At 36.7% G+C, this 17213-nt stretch overlaps 1 protein-coding gene across 1 annotated transcript in view; it reads right to left on the bottom strand.

Moving 5' to 3' along the window:
* The window catches only part of WDFY2 (WD repeat and FYVE domain containing 2), a 176092-nt gene that overhangs the window by 47074 nt on the left and 111805 nt on the right, over nt 1–17213 (bottom strand). Inside the window, exon 4 of the mRNA XM_082676018.1 lies at nt 1659–1713. Coding sequence (XP_082532144.1) covers nt 1659–1713 — 55 coding nt within the window. The remainder of the gene's footprint in view (nt 1–1658; nt 1714–17213) is intronic.

Below are 17213 nucleotides of genomic sequence, written 5' to 3'. Positions count from 1 at the left end.
CTTCTTTAGTCTTTTGATGTGATGGGTTACACTGATTTTCAAAAGTTGAACCAGCTTTGCATATCTGGAATAAACCCCACTTGGTCATCGTGTATAATTCTTTTCATACATTGTTGGATTTGCTAGTATTTTTTTGAAGATTTTTACATCTAAGCTCATGAGAGATATTGGGTTGTAGTTTTCCTTTCTTGTAATGTCTTTGTCTGGTTTTGGTATCACTGACCTTTTAAAAAATGTTAATTGAGATAAAGTTCACATAATATAAAATTCACCATTTAAACCATGTTAAGAGTGTATAATTCACTGATCTTTAGTATATTCACCATGTTGTGCAATCATCATAGAAAATGTACTACTTCCAGAACAGTTCCATCACCTCAAAAAGAAACCCATACCCTCTACTCCCCCTTCCCCATCCCTGGGTAACCACTAATTTACTTTCTGTCTCTACGGATTCTCCTGTTCTTGACATTTCATATAACTGTAACCATACAATGTATGGTTTTTTGTGTCTAGTTTCTTTCACTTAGCATGTTTTCAAGATTCATCCACATTGTAGCAGGTATCAGTATTTCATTCCCTTTTTATGGCCAAATAAAAATTCACTGTATTGATACACTACATTTTGTTTATCCATTCATTCATACATGAACATTTATTAGGTTGTTTCCACTTTTTGGCTATTGTGAATAATGCTGCTGTACATAAGGGTATAAAAATATCTGTCCCTGCTTTCATTTCTTCTGGGAATAAACCTCACTTGGTTGTGACGTACTTACCTTTTTATATATTGCTGAATTTGATCTGCTGAAATTTTGTGTAGATGTGTTTGCATCTATTTTCACGGGGGATGCATAGATACTATGCATGTCTTGTTCACTATTATAATTCTCAGTTATTGGAACACAATAGGTACTCAATCAATACTGGATAAGTGATATGTGAAAAAAAATTAAAGAATAAATCCATAGGGAAATGAATTTTGGCTCAAAATCTAGAAATAAAGAGCTCAACGCTTAGAATTTTCCAAAATCAGGAGGGGCTGCTATGTCTTTGGAGGGTATCAGAGGAGAGGCTGGATGATCATGAACGAGGTCACGAGATTTGGAAGAAATGACGTCTAAGTGAAATGACGTCTACCTCTAATGTTCTGACCCCTGACATTGGCCTGGATGAAAAAAATCGTCAGTGAAAATTGCTCCTGATCTATACTATACAAAGGGCTTACAGTACACTGCCAATGTTGAAGATACAATACAACCTGAATTCCTTCCCTTAGACAATATGAACACTTTCAGCCTCTTAAAATATTTACCCAAAAATGAAATGAGCTCCACGGAAAGCCAACCCTGGGCCCCGCTCTCCGAGTCTGCCGCAGGGTTTCCAGGCAGCGGGGCGGAGCGGGCAGACAAAGGACAAAGGCTGCACGCTCTGGAGTCACACAGACCTGGTCTGGCTTCACACTTTGCCAGCTACAAGACCACACGCCCAATCTCTCTGGGCCTCTGCTTCTTAATTCAAAAATGGGGATAATATTCGCCACAAAGGTTGCTGTTTTGTTCCCGCTGACTGCTGTAAAGTTAAGTCCTCTCTTGTGGCAGTGGAAGCCACTGAGAAACATTTCACAAAGACAATGAAAACACTGCTCTCGTTCCTACCTTGATAGTTTTTCACAGGAGTCATCTTGTTATAATCTTCGGATAGAAGAAACTCCTGCAAAAGAGAAGCAAAATATTAAGCAAGAAGAAATTCTTTAAGTGGATAAATATGTTTTGGTAAAACCGGATTGTATGAAGCAAACATCATCACAGAATTATACCTAACGTGATATTTTGCCAATCAACTCAGCATTTTCTGTACCTCTTTAAAAGTAACAATCATAATTACAATCCAATGCAATTATCATAGTTTTTACCTTATAACTCTGAAGTTGATTTTTTTTTTTCAAGTATACATGAGAAGAAAACTGGATCAAGTTCAAAGTCTTGATCCTGGTCAATTTTGAAGGTAAATCCAATTCAAATTACTTTTCTCTCTGTGGTGCCACAACTGAAATTTTGCAAGGCTCTGGCCAGTGAGCAAACGGATGGCAACCCTCTACTAGGGAAATAAATGAGTTATTTTAAAGATTCTGTTTCTAATAACAGTAGCTTATTTCCCAGTACAACAAGCTTCTCAAGGCTGCATCTTACTCATCCCTCTATCCCTACGGCACCTGGCACAGTGCTTTGGTACAGTAGGTAGTCAACAAATAGTGAAAAAATGGACATGTAAAAGGTATCTCCCAATCTGACGAGGTTAGTTTGGATATCAAATGTACTCAAAAATATCAGTTTCTATATAACACATTGCGTGCCCTCTTTGTGAGGACACACAGGAGGTGATTTTGTGTGTGAGTATGTTTGCCTGCTTCACCTAAGCACATACAATGACCTATATGTAGAAGCCAACCAAGTGTTTATAAGCCCCAGGCCAGGTTTTGAGTCCCTTACCTTCTTTCAAATGCAAAATGCCCATATAGTCTTAAACAGTAGGCTGTCCAATATAAGGAGAGCTGTGAAGTGTAATAAATTGATGGCTTTATCTGAACTTAAAAACAGAACAACGAGTCTTTTCAAAACATTTGGAGGCTTCCAGAATTTCTCCTTGATGACTTCAAGAAAGGTGGTGGGAGGACAGACACACAGACTCGTGACTTGCAATCTGGGTATTTACTGAGTTCATATAGTTTGTGTGATTTTTCAGAAGTAAATAATTATACTGTTTTTGTGACAGATGCCACAAAGTTAAATAAAGCACAAGGTGACGCGAGAGAATGAACACGGTAACAAAGCTCCTCTGGGTGTCTGCTTTTCCATCCCAGCCCTCCTTAAGAAGCTTATCTACAAATGGATTTTCTTCACCATGATTGTCTCAGTAATAACATTATTCAACTTGTCACTTTTAAAACTTCGTATCATTATTCCTACAAGGAGCAGCACTATATTCATTTCTCGTTTCTGAAGAGCTAGACTCACAACTGAAGAGAGAAGACTAATTTTTAAAGAAGTCAAGTTGTTTTCCCATAAGGAGCTTACAGTGTGGGTAAGAAGCCACGCACGTGTCTGAGCAACGGTTCACTACCACCCTTAATCCCCGGCAAGAGTAGCTCAACCCTGGGCCCCATACTTTAGAGTGCCCCAAATTTCCTAACAAAAACACAAAACAAATTTCTTAAAGACGATTGTTATTTTGTTGTTGTTGTTGTTGCGGTACGCGGGCCTCTCACTGTTGTGGCCTCTCCCGTTGCGGAGCACAGGCTCCGGAAGCGCAGGCTCAGCGGCCATGGCTCACGGGCCCAGCCGCTCCGCGGCACGTGGGATCTTCCCGGACCGGGGCACGAACCCGTGTCCCCTGCATCGGCAGGCGGACTCTCAACCACTGCGCCACCAGGGAAGCCCGACGATTGTTATTTGAGCAAGTGTTTACTGAGTTCATCTAGTGCATATGCTATTTTGAATATACTGAACTGGTTCTTTAGCTTGGGGAAAAGGTACATTCATTCCTTTTGGAAACAGGCAGGGTATAAAATAAACAACTTGTAGATCTGTGCTTAGGATTAACATACACATACACAATACAATTACCAGTTCACTGCATAGGTAAACTTAATTTTTTGTTCATTTGTTTTTCCTATGAAAATAGATACATAATCATGGAGAAAGCATGGGAAATTGCCAGCATTCTTTTTCATTATTACTTTTTTGATCAAAGAAACAATATGCTATTCTAGGAATTGTAAGACTGATAAATACTAAACAGTCTCTTATGATACCATTTCTCAGAGATAATTATTATGGAAAGTATAATTGGAATAATAAAACAAAATATTAATATCATTTAACAATACTTTTTTCTGGTAACAGATCATGCACATCATTCCATATGAGTACATGCTCATCAACTTCAATCTTTTTAATGACTGCATAGGATGTTTTTTGTTTTTTGTTTTTTTCTGGTACGCGGGCCTCTCACTGTGGTGGCCTCTCCCGTTGCAGAGCACAGGCTCCGGACGCACAGGCTCAGTGGCCATGGCTCACGGGCCTAGGCGCTCCGTGGCATGTGGGATGTTCCGGGACCGGGGCACGAACCCGCGTCCCCTGCATCAGCAGGCGGACTCTCAACCACTGCGCCACCAGGAAAGCCCGGCATAGGATGTTTTTAATGTCCTTCTATTAACAAATGTTTACACTGCTTCCAGTTTTCCTTATTAAAAATATATCACATGAACCCACAGCCAACATCGTTCTCAATGGTGAAAAACTGAAACCATTTCCTCTAAGATCAGGAACAAGACAAAGTTGCCTACTCTCACTGCTATTATTCAACACAGTTTTGGAAGTTTTAGCCACAGCAATCAGAAAAGAAAAAGAAATAAAAGGAATCCAAATTGGAAAAGAAGAAGTAAAGTTGTCACTGTTTGCAGATGACATGATACTATTCATACAGAATCCTAAAGATGCTACCAGAAAGCTACTAGAGCTAATCAATGGATTTGGTAGAGTAGCAGGATAAAAAATTAATGCACAGAAATCTCTTGCATTCCTACACACTAATGATGAAAAGTCTGAAAGAGAAATTAAAGAAACACTCCCATTTACCACTGCAACAAAAAGAATAAAATACCTAGGTATAAACCCACCTAAGGAGACAAAAACCTGTATGCAGAAAACTATACAACACTGATGAAAGAAATTAAAGATGATACAAACAGATGGAGAGATATACCATGTTCTTGGATTGGAAGAATCAACATTGTGAAAATGACTGTAAGACCCAAAGCAATCTACAGATTCAATGCAATCCCTATCAAACTGCCAATGGCATTTTTCACAGAACTAGAACAAAAACTTGTACAATTTGTATGGAAACACAAAAGATCCCAAATAGCCAAAGCAATCTTGAGAAAGAAAAATGGAGCTGGAGGAATCAGGCTCCCTGACTTCAGACTATACTACAAAGCTACAGTAATCAAGACAGTATGGTACTGGCACAAAAACAGAAATATAGATCAACAGAACAGAATAGAAAGCTCAGAGATAAACCCACACACATATGGTCACCTTATCTTTGATAGAGGAGGCAAGAGTATACAATGGAGAAAAGACAGCTTCTTCAATAAGTGGTGCTGGGAAAACTGGAGAGCTACTTGTAAAAGAATGTAACATGTAACATCATACACAAAAATAAACTCAAAATGGATTAAAGAGCTAAATGTAAGGCCAGACACTATAAAACTCTTAGAGGAAAACATAGGCAGAACACTCTATTACATAAATCACAGCAAGATCCTTTTTGACCCACCTCCTAGAGAAATGGAAATAAAAATAAACAAATGGGACCTAATGGAACTTAAAAGCTTTTGCACAGCAAAGGAAACCATAAAAAAGATGAGAAGACAACCCTCAGAATGGGAGAAAATATTTGCAAATGAAGCAACTGACAAAGGATTAATCTCCAAAATATACAAGCAGCTCATGCAGCTCAATATCAAACAAACAACCCAATCCAAAAATGGGCAGAAGACCTAAATAGACACTTCTCCAAAGAAGATACACAGATTGCCAACGAACACATGAAAAGATGCTCAACATCACTAATCATTAGAGAAATGCACATCAAAACTACAATGAGGTATCACCTTACACTGGTAAGAATGGCCATCATCAAAAAATCTACAAACAATAAATGCTGGAGAGGGTGTGGAGAAAAGGGAACCCTCTTGCACTGTCGGTGGGAATGTAAATTGATACAGCCACTATGGAGAACAGTATGGAGGTTCCTTTAAAAACTAAAAATAGAACTGCCATATGACCCAGCAATCCCACTACTGGGCATATACCTTGAGAAAACCATAATTCAAAAAGAGTCATGTACCACAATGCTCATTGCAGCACTATTTACAATAGTCAGGACATGGAAGCAACCTAAGTGTCCACTGACGGATGAATGGATAAAGAAGATGTGGTACATATATACAATGGAATATTATTCAGCCATAAAAAGAAACGGAATTGAATTATTTGTGGTGAGGTGGATGGACCTAGAGTCTGTCATACAGAGTGAAGTAAGTCAGAAAGAGAAAAACAAATACTGTATGCTAACACATATATATGGAATCTAAAAAAAAAAAAAAGGTTCTGATGAACCTAGGGGACAAGAATAAAGACACAGATGTAGAGAATGGACTTGAGGACATGGGGAGGGGGAAGGGTAAACTGGGAGGAAGTGAGAGAGTAGCAGTGACATATATACCCTACCAAATGTAAAATTGATAGCTAGTGGGAAGCAGCCGCATAGCACAGGGAGATCAGCTCGGTGCTTTGCGACCACCTAGAGGGATGGGATAAGGAGGGTGGGAGGGAGATGCAAGAGGGAGGGGATATGGGGATATACGTATGCATATAGCTGATTCATTTTGTTATACAGCAGAAACTAACACAACAATGTAAAGCAATTATACTGCAATAAAGATGTTAGAAAAAAAATATCACATGGTCAATCAATTTATAACAAAGAAACCAAGAATATACAATGGGGAAAGGAGAGTCTCTTCAATAAACTGTTGGGAAAACTGTACAGTCACATGCAAAACAATGAAACTGGACTACTATCTTATACCATATACAAAAATTAACTTAAAATGGATTGAAGACTTGAACATGAGACCTGACCATAAGACGCCTGGAAGAAAACATAGGTGGTAAGTTCCTTGACATTGGTCTTGGTGATGATTTTTTGGATATGATACCAAAAGCAAAGGCAACACGAACAAAATGAAACAAGTGGAACTACATCAAACTGAAAATCTGCACAGCAAAGGAAACCATCAACAAAACAAAAAAGTGACCTACTGAATGAGAGAAGATATTTGCAAATCATATATCTGATAATAGGTTATATCCAAAATATATAAAGAACTCAAACAAATCAATAAAAAACCCACAAATAATATGATTTAAAACTGGGCAGAGGATCTGAACAGAAATTTTTCCAAAGAAGACATACAGATGGCCAACAGGTAGATGAAAAAGTGCTCAACATCACTAATCATGTGGGAAATGTAATTCAAAACCATAATGAGATATCACCTCACACCTGTTAGAATGGCCATTATCAAAAAGATAAAAGACAACAAGTGTTGGCAAGCATGTGGAGAAAAGGGAACCCTTCTGTATTGTTGGTAGGAGTGTAAACGGGTGCAGCCACGATGGAAAACAGTATGGAGGGTCCTCAAAAAGTTAAAAATAGAACTACCATATGATCCAGCTATTCCTCAGGGTATTTAACCAAAGAAAACAAAAATACTGACCTGAAAACATATATATACTCCCATGTTCATTGCAGCATTATTTACAAATAGCCAAGACATGGAAGCAACCTAAGTGTCCATGGATGGATAAATGGATAGAGAAAATGTGATATATAACTACAATGGAATATTATTCAGCCATAAAAAAAACTTCTTGCCATCGGTGACAACATGGATGGACCTGAGGGCATTATGCTAAGTGAAATACGGCAGACAGAGAAAGATAAATACCATATGATCTTGCTTACATGTGGAATCGTTAACAAAACAAAACAAAACACCCCAAAGAAAAGTGAACTCATGGATACAGAGGACAGACTGGTTGTTGCCAGGGGCAGGGCAGGGTGGGATGATCAAAAGGGGTGAAGGTGATCAAAAGGTACAGACTTCCAGTTACAAAATAAATCCTGAGATATGTACAATATGGCGACTATAATTAAAAATACTGCATTGTATATTTGAAAGTTGCTAAGAGAGTAGATCTTAAAAGTTCTCATCACAAGAAAAAAAATGTGTAACTGTGTGTGGTGATGAATGTTAAACAGGTGATCATTTTGCCATATATACAAATATTGAATCATTATGTTGTATACTTGAAACTAATATAATGTTATATGTCAATCATCTTAATTAAAAATGAGTTGTATATAAAAATAATCACATAAAATGTACTATATCTCTTTATATTTCTAGCAATATTTCAATAAAATAAAGTTCTAGAAGTAGAATTGCTGGACCCGAGGATATGACCATTTAAATTTGATAGATATTACCAAATTGACTTTATAAAAGATTTTATCTACTAAACTTACAAACAATATAATGTAAAAGTTTGGCTGAAGCTTAGATTATCTTGTTGGGATTGACCAATCAAAGATATACACATTTTAAATTATTTTATCCATCTCTCTACCCTCCCTTCTTTATATTCAGCTGTCTACATATCTATCATCCTAATTTTTATTTTTAAGAGCATTTTTAGATTCACAGCAAGATTGAGAGGAAAGTACAGAGATTTTTCATAAAGCCTCTGTCCTCACACATGCAGTCTCCCCCTTTATCAACATCCCACGGCAGAGTGGTACATTTGTTATAATTGATGACCTACACTGACACATCATTATCACCCGAAACCCACAGTTTACACTAGGCTTCACTCTTGGTGTTATAAATTCTGTGGATTTTGACAAATGTAAAATGACATATATCCACAATTAGAGTATAATACAGAGTATTTTCACTGCCCTAAAGATCCTCTGTGCTCTGCCTATTCATCTTTCTCTCCCGCTTAAGCCCTGGCACTACTGATCTATTCACCATCTCCAAAGTTTTGCCTTTTCCAGATTGCCATAGAGTTGGAATCATACACTAGGCAGCCTTTTCATATGGTCTTCGTTTATTTACTAATATGCATTTAAGTTTCCTCCATGCCTTTGCATGGCTTGATTGCTCATTTCTTTTTAGCACTGAATAATATTCCATTGACAGGATGTACCACAGTTTACTAATCCATTCATCTACTAAAGGACGTCTCGGTTGCTTCCAAGTTTTGACAATTGTAGATAAAGCTGCTATAAACATCTGTGTGAGCGTTTTTGTGTGAACATAATTTTTCAACTCCTTTGGGTAAATACCAAGGATTGGTGGGTTGTATGGTGGGATTGCAATGAATCTATAGATCAAATTGGGAAGAACTGAAATCCTGACAGTATTGAGTGTTCCTATCTATGAACATGGAATATCTATTTGTTTAGTTCTTTGATTTCGTTCACCAGAGTTTCATAGTTTTCCTCATATAGATCTTGTACATATTTTGTTAGATTTACAATAAACTAATTCATCTTTTGGGGTGCTAATGTAAATGGTGTTGTGTTTTTAATTTCAATTTCTACTTGTTCATTGCCGATATACAAGAAATGACTGATTTTTGTATATTAACCTTGAATCCTGAAACCTCAATATAACTGCTTATAAGTTCCACGAGTTTTTTTTAATCAATTCTTTTAGATTTTCTACATAAATGATCATGATCTCTGCAAACAAGATAGTCTTATTTCTTCCTTCCCAATCAGTATACCTTTTATTTCCATTTTTTTTGTCTTATGCATTAGCTAGAACTTCTAGTACAATGTTGAAAAGGAATCATTAGCCTTGCCTGGAACCTGATTTTAGGGAAAGCTGCTGGGTTCTCACCACACCTGTTTTTAATGCTCACAGTAATAGATCAAACAATACAGTATATATAAGGAAGAGGTTAGTAATTATCTCCACCCTCTGTCTCAATCCTTTGAAGGAATCAGTGTTTGTTAAAGGTCTGTGGTATCCTTCCACATCTTTTTTTTTTTTTCTAAAGAAAACCCTTATGCAAACATATATAGTTTTTTTGGTTTGTTTTGCTGTACAAAATAGGATCACACTATAGATATTATTCTACAACTTGCTCTTTTCATTTATAATATATCAGAACTATCTTTCCAGGACAAAACACACTCCAAAATATGGATATGCCATATTTTATTCAAGTATCCCCCATTAAATTGACTTTATTCTGCTTGTCTCCTATTTTTTACTATTGCAAAAATACGGCAAGCAATGTCTTTGAATGCATAAACATATGAACTAATGTACATGTTGAAAAGATTGCTGGCCTCAAAGATTGTGTACACTTAATATTTTAATAAACTCTGCCAGACCACTTTCTAGATGTATGCAGTATTTCATTTCCCCACCATCCGGCCCTCATACGACAGCATATTTCCCCATATCTCATCAGCATTAGATATTACTCATCTTTTCAATTTTTTGTCAAATTAATGTACAAAACAGTTATAACTCACTATGGTTTAGTACATATTACCCTAACTGCTTATGAGTCAGAGCACTTTTTATATGTTTATTTGCCATATTCATTTCTTGTTTTATGAATTTTGTCTTCAAATTCTACTGCAGCCTGGTTTCCTAAAAAGTAGAGTTAGAGGCGAAACTTAAGTGCTATTTCTTTGTTTGGAGATGTGATATCAGTGGTCTGAGTGAGGGGGAAGCAAAGTGAAGCAAAAAAAGATGAATGGTGTATCACTAAGCTCAGCCGTGTTTCATGAAGAACCCAGCTAGTTCTCCAGCATATAATAGGTCTCTGGACAGAATAAACACCAGAATTTGGAAGAATCCATTGGAGAGGGGGATGAAGAGGGAATTTATCTGCCAGCTCTCTCCTCCCTTGTTTTGAAATTTGATCACAACTCCACAGAACTTATTTCCCCCCTCCTTCTGCCTATCCTTGTTAGCAGCCACTAGGGGAAGTCAGAGTTTAGGCCTTGCCAGAGCTGTACTTCATACAACTCAGAAAGCCACTGAGGATATCTTCTTTGAGTTTTGGTTTAAAGATAACAAAGCATAGTAGTAGGTAAGAGTTCAGAGCTCGGGCACTGGAGCCAAACTGTCTGGTTTAAATCCCAGCTAAGGGCTTCCCTGGTGGCTCAGTGGTTAAGAATCCGCCTGCCAATGTAGGGGACACGGGTTTCAGCCCTGTCCGGGAAGATTCCACATGCTGTGAAGCAACTAAGCCCACGCGCCACAGCTACTGAGCCTGCGCTCTAGAGCCCGTGAGCCATAACTACTGAGCCCACGTGCCACAACTACTGAGCCCACGTGCCACAACTACTGAAGCCCGCGCGCCTAGAGCCCGTGCTCCACAACAAGAGAAGCCACTGCAATGAGAAGCCCGCGCACCGCAATGAAGAGTAGCCCCCGCTCGCTGCAACCAGATAAAGCCTGCGCACCGCAAAAAAGACCCAACACAGCCAAAAATAAAAATAAAAAATAAATAAATTTAAATCCCAGCTAAAACATGTACTAGTTACATGACCTTGGACAAGTTACTCAAGATTTCCGTGATTTGGTTTTCTTCTCTGTATTAGCTTCGTAAGACTGCAGTGAGGATTAGTTAATCCTTATGAAGCATTTAAAACAGTGCCTGGCACACAGTAAGTACTCTTGCGAGTTACGTTAAATAAATAAATGCTACCTTTGGAAAATGAATTAAGCATCTTACCTTAAAAAAAAAATCTTCTGGAATATAATGAACAATTCTGATTGAAGAATTAGAGAGAATTCAGCTATAAAATCATGAATGCCTGGTCCTTTTTAAAATAGCAACTTTTAAACAATTTTTCTAATTTCAGTTATTGGTCTATGGAAGCTTTCTACCTCTCCTTGAGTCAAATTTATTAATTGTTTTTTGTTATAAAATCATACATTTTCAGGACTTCCCTGGTGGTTCAGTGGCTAAGACTCCATGCTCCCAATGCAGGGGGCCTGGGTTCGATCCCTGGCCACACCGCACGGCATGCGGGATCTTAGTTCCCCAACCAGGGATGGAACCCACGCCCCCTGCAATGGAAGCGCGAAGTCTTAACCACTGGACCGCCAGGGGAGTCCCAGGAGCTGCAACCTTTCTGAGGTCCACTTCCACAGGCAAATTTCAGGGTTTTTTCCAGGTAAAGTTCTGTATATATCGTAATGGATTCCCCAACCATTTAATACACGTGTAAAAACTGTGCTAGCATTTTAACGAATGTCCTATCTTTATTTTTTACGTATCACCAGCAAAGTTGGTTGGTTTTTGTTGTTTGGACAAAGTTTTTGAGTATTACGTCCCTATTTTCTCCATATGTCCTATGGTTTTAACTGTGTGACTCTGCACAGTGCAGTGATTTTAAAAAACATATGTTGTGTTATAGCAGAATTAGGCGGTTACAAATATAATGTGGTTGTATCTGTTTTCTTATGCTTAATAGCATCTGCTTTTTATTTTTATAGTTTTCCTTAATGACACATGCTAGGAATTTATCTATTTTATCAGTAATTCCTAAAACCCAGTTTTTGGTTTTATTTGCTGTCTTTTTGTCTTCCCTATCTCTAATTTCAGTATTTATTTTTATAATTCTCTCTTCCAACCTTCTTTCGCTTTATTTTTATCACTTGTTCATAAATTAAACTGAATGCCTGGTTCACATGTATACATCTTTATTTTAAAGTAGTAATATTTTAAGGTAAAATTCTCTAAATATAGATTTGACTGTATTCCATAGGTTTTGATACAAAGTTGCTTGCTTTTAAAACAATTTGTATATTGTTTTATGAATTACAGAAATATATCACTTATATATTCATTTCCTCTTTAAATTAGGAGTTACTTAGAAAAAAACTCTTAATTATAAGCAGTTACATTTATGCCTATTTTTTGTTAATTTCTAGTTTTATTAGCTTATATTCAGTAAACATATAATATTTTTACTTTTTAGTTAAGTAAAAGTTAAGTTAGTTAATTTAGTTAAGATTTTTCTTTGTGGTCAAGATTAACGATTTTGTAAGTGTTCTGTAGATGAGAAAAAAATGTATTTTATCCAAAGGTCTAGACCTATTTGTATATCCGTCCAATGAAACTTGATGATAATTTTCAAATAGTGTATATTTTTCCTTATTTTTTATCTATTTGAATTTCAAATTCAGAAATAACTGCACTAGAAAATTGTGCTTTATTTTTAATATTTAATTTCTGATTATAAAAGTAATATGCTTACTATAAACAAAAACTATGGAACAGTATCAAGAAGGGAATTTAAATTGTCTATATCTCTACCAAATAGTGATAAATACTGTTAATATTTTGATTATTTTGCTCTTCAATCTTTGCTCTGGTATACATAAGAACACAACTGGAATAGTAGTACTACTGAAGCATTTCCCATGTTATTAAATATTCTTTGAAAACATAAGTTTAATGGCTACATAATATTCCACTGGAAGGCTATATAAGATTTTAACTAATTAGTCCCTGACCATAACGTTTCTAAAACACCAGTTCTTATTACTATAAAAAATTGAGATTATCTTTATAAATAATCTTTGTCTGTTTTTATGATGGTTTTCTTTGGATGGTTTTCTAGAAATGGAATTATTGATATAAAGGTACAAATAGTTCTAAAGCTCTCATTGCATATCACCAATACTTTTTCTAAATAGTTTGTGTCAATTTATGTCCCCTCTATCAGTGTATGAGAGCCTATTTTATTCAATTCTAGCCAATTTGTAATTCTAAACTTGCTATTCCTTAGCTAAAAATAGAATTAAAAAACTTTAACACTTTAAAATGTTTACTAGCCCTTAATATTTCCTCTTTTGTGACTTTTTCTGCTATCTACAGGATTTTAGTGTTTTTATCTATTTGTATATGCTTATCACAGATTGAGCATAGTATCCTTTCTCTATCATATTTTAAGCAACTATTTGTTGTTTTCATTTAAATTGTATTCAAGCAGCTTTTTCAGAGTGAGAAATTTTGAATTTTATGTAATCAAATATGATACTTTCCTTTGTGATTTCCACTGTTTTAAGCTTACATGTTCTTCCTGATAGAGACTGTTTATAAATGCCCAGTCTGTTTACTTCTAGCTTTTTGTTTTTCTTTTTTAAAGCTTTACTTTGTACATTTAAAGGTGCTTTAAACTCCTGGAATTTATTTTGGTATAGGACATGAAGTGAAGATTAAAATCGAAAATTGATTTTTCTTAAGAGAAAACCTACTGCTTCAGCACTATTTATTTAAAAACTTTTCCCATCCACAACTAATTTCTAATGTCTTCTTTACCATATTTTATGTTCTTACATATAATGGGTCTCTTCGGTAGTTATCTAACTCTGCTCTATCGATCTGCTATTCTATTCTTGCGTCAAAATAAAAATGACTTAGTTACTGCAGGTACAAAATATGTGTTAAAAAAAATATATGTGTTAACACGGAAGCTATGTGTGTCCTAATTTCTCTTCTTAAAAAAATGCAGCTAGATGATCATTATAATAACCTTTTTTGTGACAAAAAGAAAGATCACATTAAGAATTTTGATTGGAATTGCACTAAATCTCTAAATTCAGGAAGAACTGACATTTAAAAGTCTTCTTCACTTTATAATTTTCTTCAGCAAAGTTTCACATGTTTCTTTTTGAGATCATATTTAGATTTTTGTTAATTTCTGTGAGTGGGATTGTTTTTTCATTCCTCGGTAAACTGAGTAAAAAAAAAAAAGATTTATGATTGCTGTTTTTGGACTAAAATTGAAAAATAGTGATATCACAGTTCCTGGGAGACACTACTGACCCACTAAAAATCTTGATTTGTGGCAGCTACAGTGACATGATCAATACAGGAGAGGGTACAAGGTTACATGGGACATTTAACACAACGGTGACTGCCAAGGCAGAATGAAGCACCATTCCATTCCCAGGATTTAGAAGGAAAGGAAGAAGGCATGTTTCAGATCAAATTAAGGAAAGATAAGAAAAGAGAAAAAAACTGGCAAGACTGGTTATGTCCCAATGTTAAGGGCTGTTATTGATAGAGCTTTGGACTGGGGGTGCAGCAGAAAATAAAAATGGAGTAATGCTATTAAGCTTCTTCATACATTTTTCAACACTTTTCTACTACTCCTCGTCTCTTTGAATTCCTATGAAAACCAGGTCCTGCAGAATGAGTCAATCAGATGGTAGTATTCCTTTATTTGGGCAACATCGTACCGAAAGGAAAAGTTGCCAATATGCCCTGTCATTAAAGAATGTCAACAAGGCCTGTGCTTGTATACACACAATGCCGTTCTCGACCCTCTCAAGGCATGTTTCACAAGAATGATGATTATTTCCTATGGGTTTATAAAAACTCATCTGTCAAGTAGATACCAGGGCTCTTGTTTGGTAACAGAGGTCACCTTCACCTGAGTCAAGTTGTTCCTTAGCTTTTTGTCAGTCTAAGAGGTTAACAGGCAGTACTTTATGTTTTCACTCAAATGAAAGGTATGTTTGGGCTTTTTTTCTGGTCATCCTTAGACTCCTACACATCACAAGTTCCAGGGATGTCCTGGATTCTTCTGGGAAATGCAGGAAGTAATGGAACAGCAGACTAGGATCCAGAGTGCCATGCTGCAGCTTCTGGTTCCATCCAGGGACCAGGCAGGCATGACAGGAGCACAGTATGGCCCAGGTGCTGGAAGAAATTAAAGCATCCGCACCGCTTCAAAGACACCCTAATTTTGTGTGAATGTCAAGGCAGCAGCCCTCACCCTAGACCAAGTATATTTCCTGACCAGTTTTCTTTCTTTCTTCCTCCTTCCCTCTCTCTCTTTCTTTTCTTACAAAGTGATGTTCAACCACTGCAAAATATAAGAACTTTTGAACAATCGATATTAATTAAATTAGCAAGCAAGGAGCTTGCCTCCTCTGCTGTTCCTATGGTTATCCCGACTCTCTGTCTGAGTTTACAGTAAGGGAATGCTACACAGCTCTAAGCACGGCCCACCTGCTCACTTATCAAGCTTCAGTGAAATAGATCCTGAAGAATTCTAATAATAGAACCATGGTATCTTCCACATTAAAAATATATATAAATATAAAGTTTCTTGCTTTAGTTGAAAGTTTGCCAATGAGCTCTTATTTCTTAAAATATAGCACTACTTGAGGGAGTAGAAATGTCTAAAATCAGATAATTTGCTACTGAGTCTTTGTTGTGTTTGTTGCATATCAGAACATATAAATTGATTTAATGCTTGATAAATCTAATTATTATAAGGAAAACTGAATCAGAGTCTCTGTATAGGTTTTCCTCTTCCACAGGGGGAAAAAAAAAGTCAAACCAACCAGCAAGGTCATACGAAAAATAAACAGGAACTCTTAACTCAGCCCAAACGTGATGAAAAATGAAGGGAGGAATGTCATCAGCTTAACTACCCAGCAAAAGTGTCACAAAGTACACAGCTCTGAGGTACTCCTCTATGTGTGCCTAGGCAAAGCCATTACTGAGGAGCGGAAATATATAAAAAGTTTCTTGAACGCATAGGTACTACATTTCTGTTTGGGAACAGAGGTGTCTTCTTCCTGCATCTGCCTTCATAAAGTAGAAATTGATCTAAAGCCAGAATCTTGTTGGGAAGCTCCATATTGGTAAAATTATCATTTTACATTTCCATGTAAAATCCATTTCTGCTTCTGCTTTAAAAATGTTCAGGACATTGTCAAATATATTACTTAGTACCTCAATTATTAATTTACATGAGGGTGATTAACATTTTTTATTGTGGTAAAAATACGTAATATTGAATTTACCATCTTAAGCATTTTTAAGTGTACAGTGGGGTAAAGTATATTCACACTATTGCACAATGTATCTCTAGGAACTTTTTATGAAACTGCAACTCTATACCCATTAAACACTAATTTCCAGCCCTCCCCCAGCCCTTGGTAACCATCTTTCTATTTTTTTTTTTTTTTATGATTTTGACTACTTTAGATACTCCACATGAGGACCATCATACAATATTTGTCCTTTTTTTTTTTGTGGTACGCGGGCCTCTTACTGTTGTGGCCTCTCCCGTTGCAGAGCACAGGCTCCGGACGCACAGGCTCAGCGGCCATGGCTCACGGGCCCAGCCGCTCTGCGGCACGGGGGATCCTCCCGGACCAGGGCATGAACCCGTGTCCCCTGCATCGGCAGGCGGACTCCCAACCACTGCGCCACCAGGGAAGCCCCAATATTTGTCTTTTTGTAACTGGCTGATTTCATAAAGCAAAATGCCCTTTCAGAAAGCTTATTTCATCAATGTTGTAGCATGTGTCAGAATTTCCTTCCTTTTTAAGACTGAATAATATTCTATTATATGTATTTACCACATTAAAAAAAAATCTATTCATCTGTCAAGAGACATTACACAACACTGTAAAGCAACTATACCCCAATTTAAAAAAAAAAAAAAGTGAGAGACATTAGGGTTGCTTTCACCTCTTGGCTATTGTGAATAATGCTGCCATGAACATGGGT

This window comes from Grampus griseus (assembly GCF_964374135.1).
Source record: "Grampus griseus genome assembly, chromosome: 18".
NCBI classification, from domain to species: Eukaryota; Metazoa; Chordata; class Mammalia; order Artiodactyla; family Delphinidae; genus Grampus; species Grampus griseus.
This window is presented reverse-complemented; position numbering and strand designations above follow the sequence as displayed.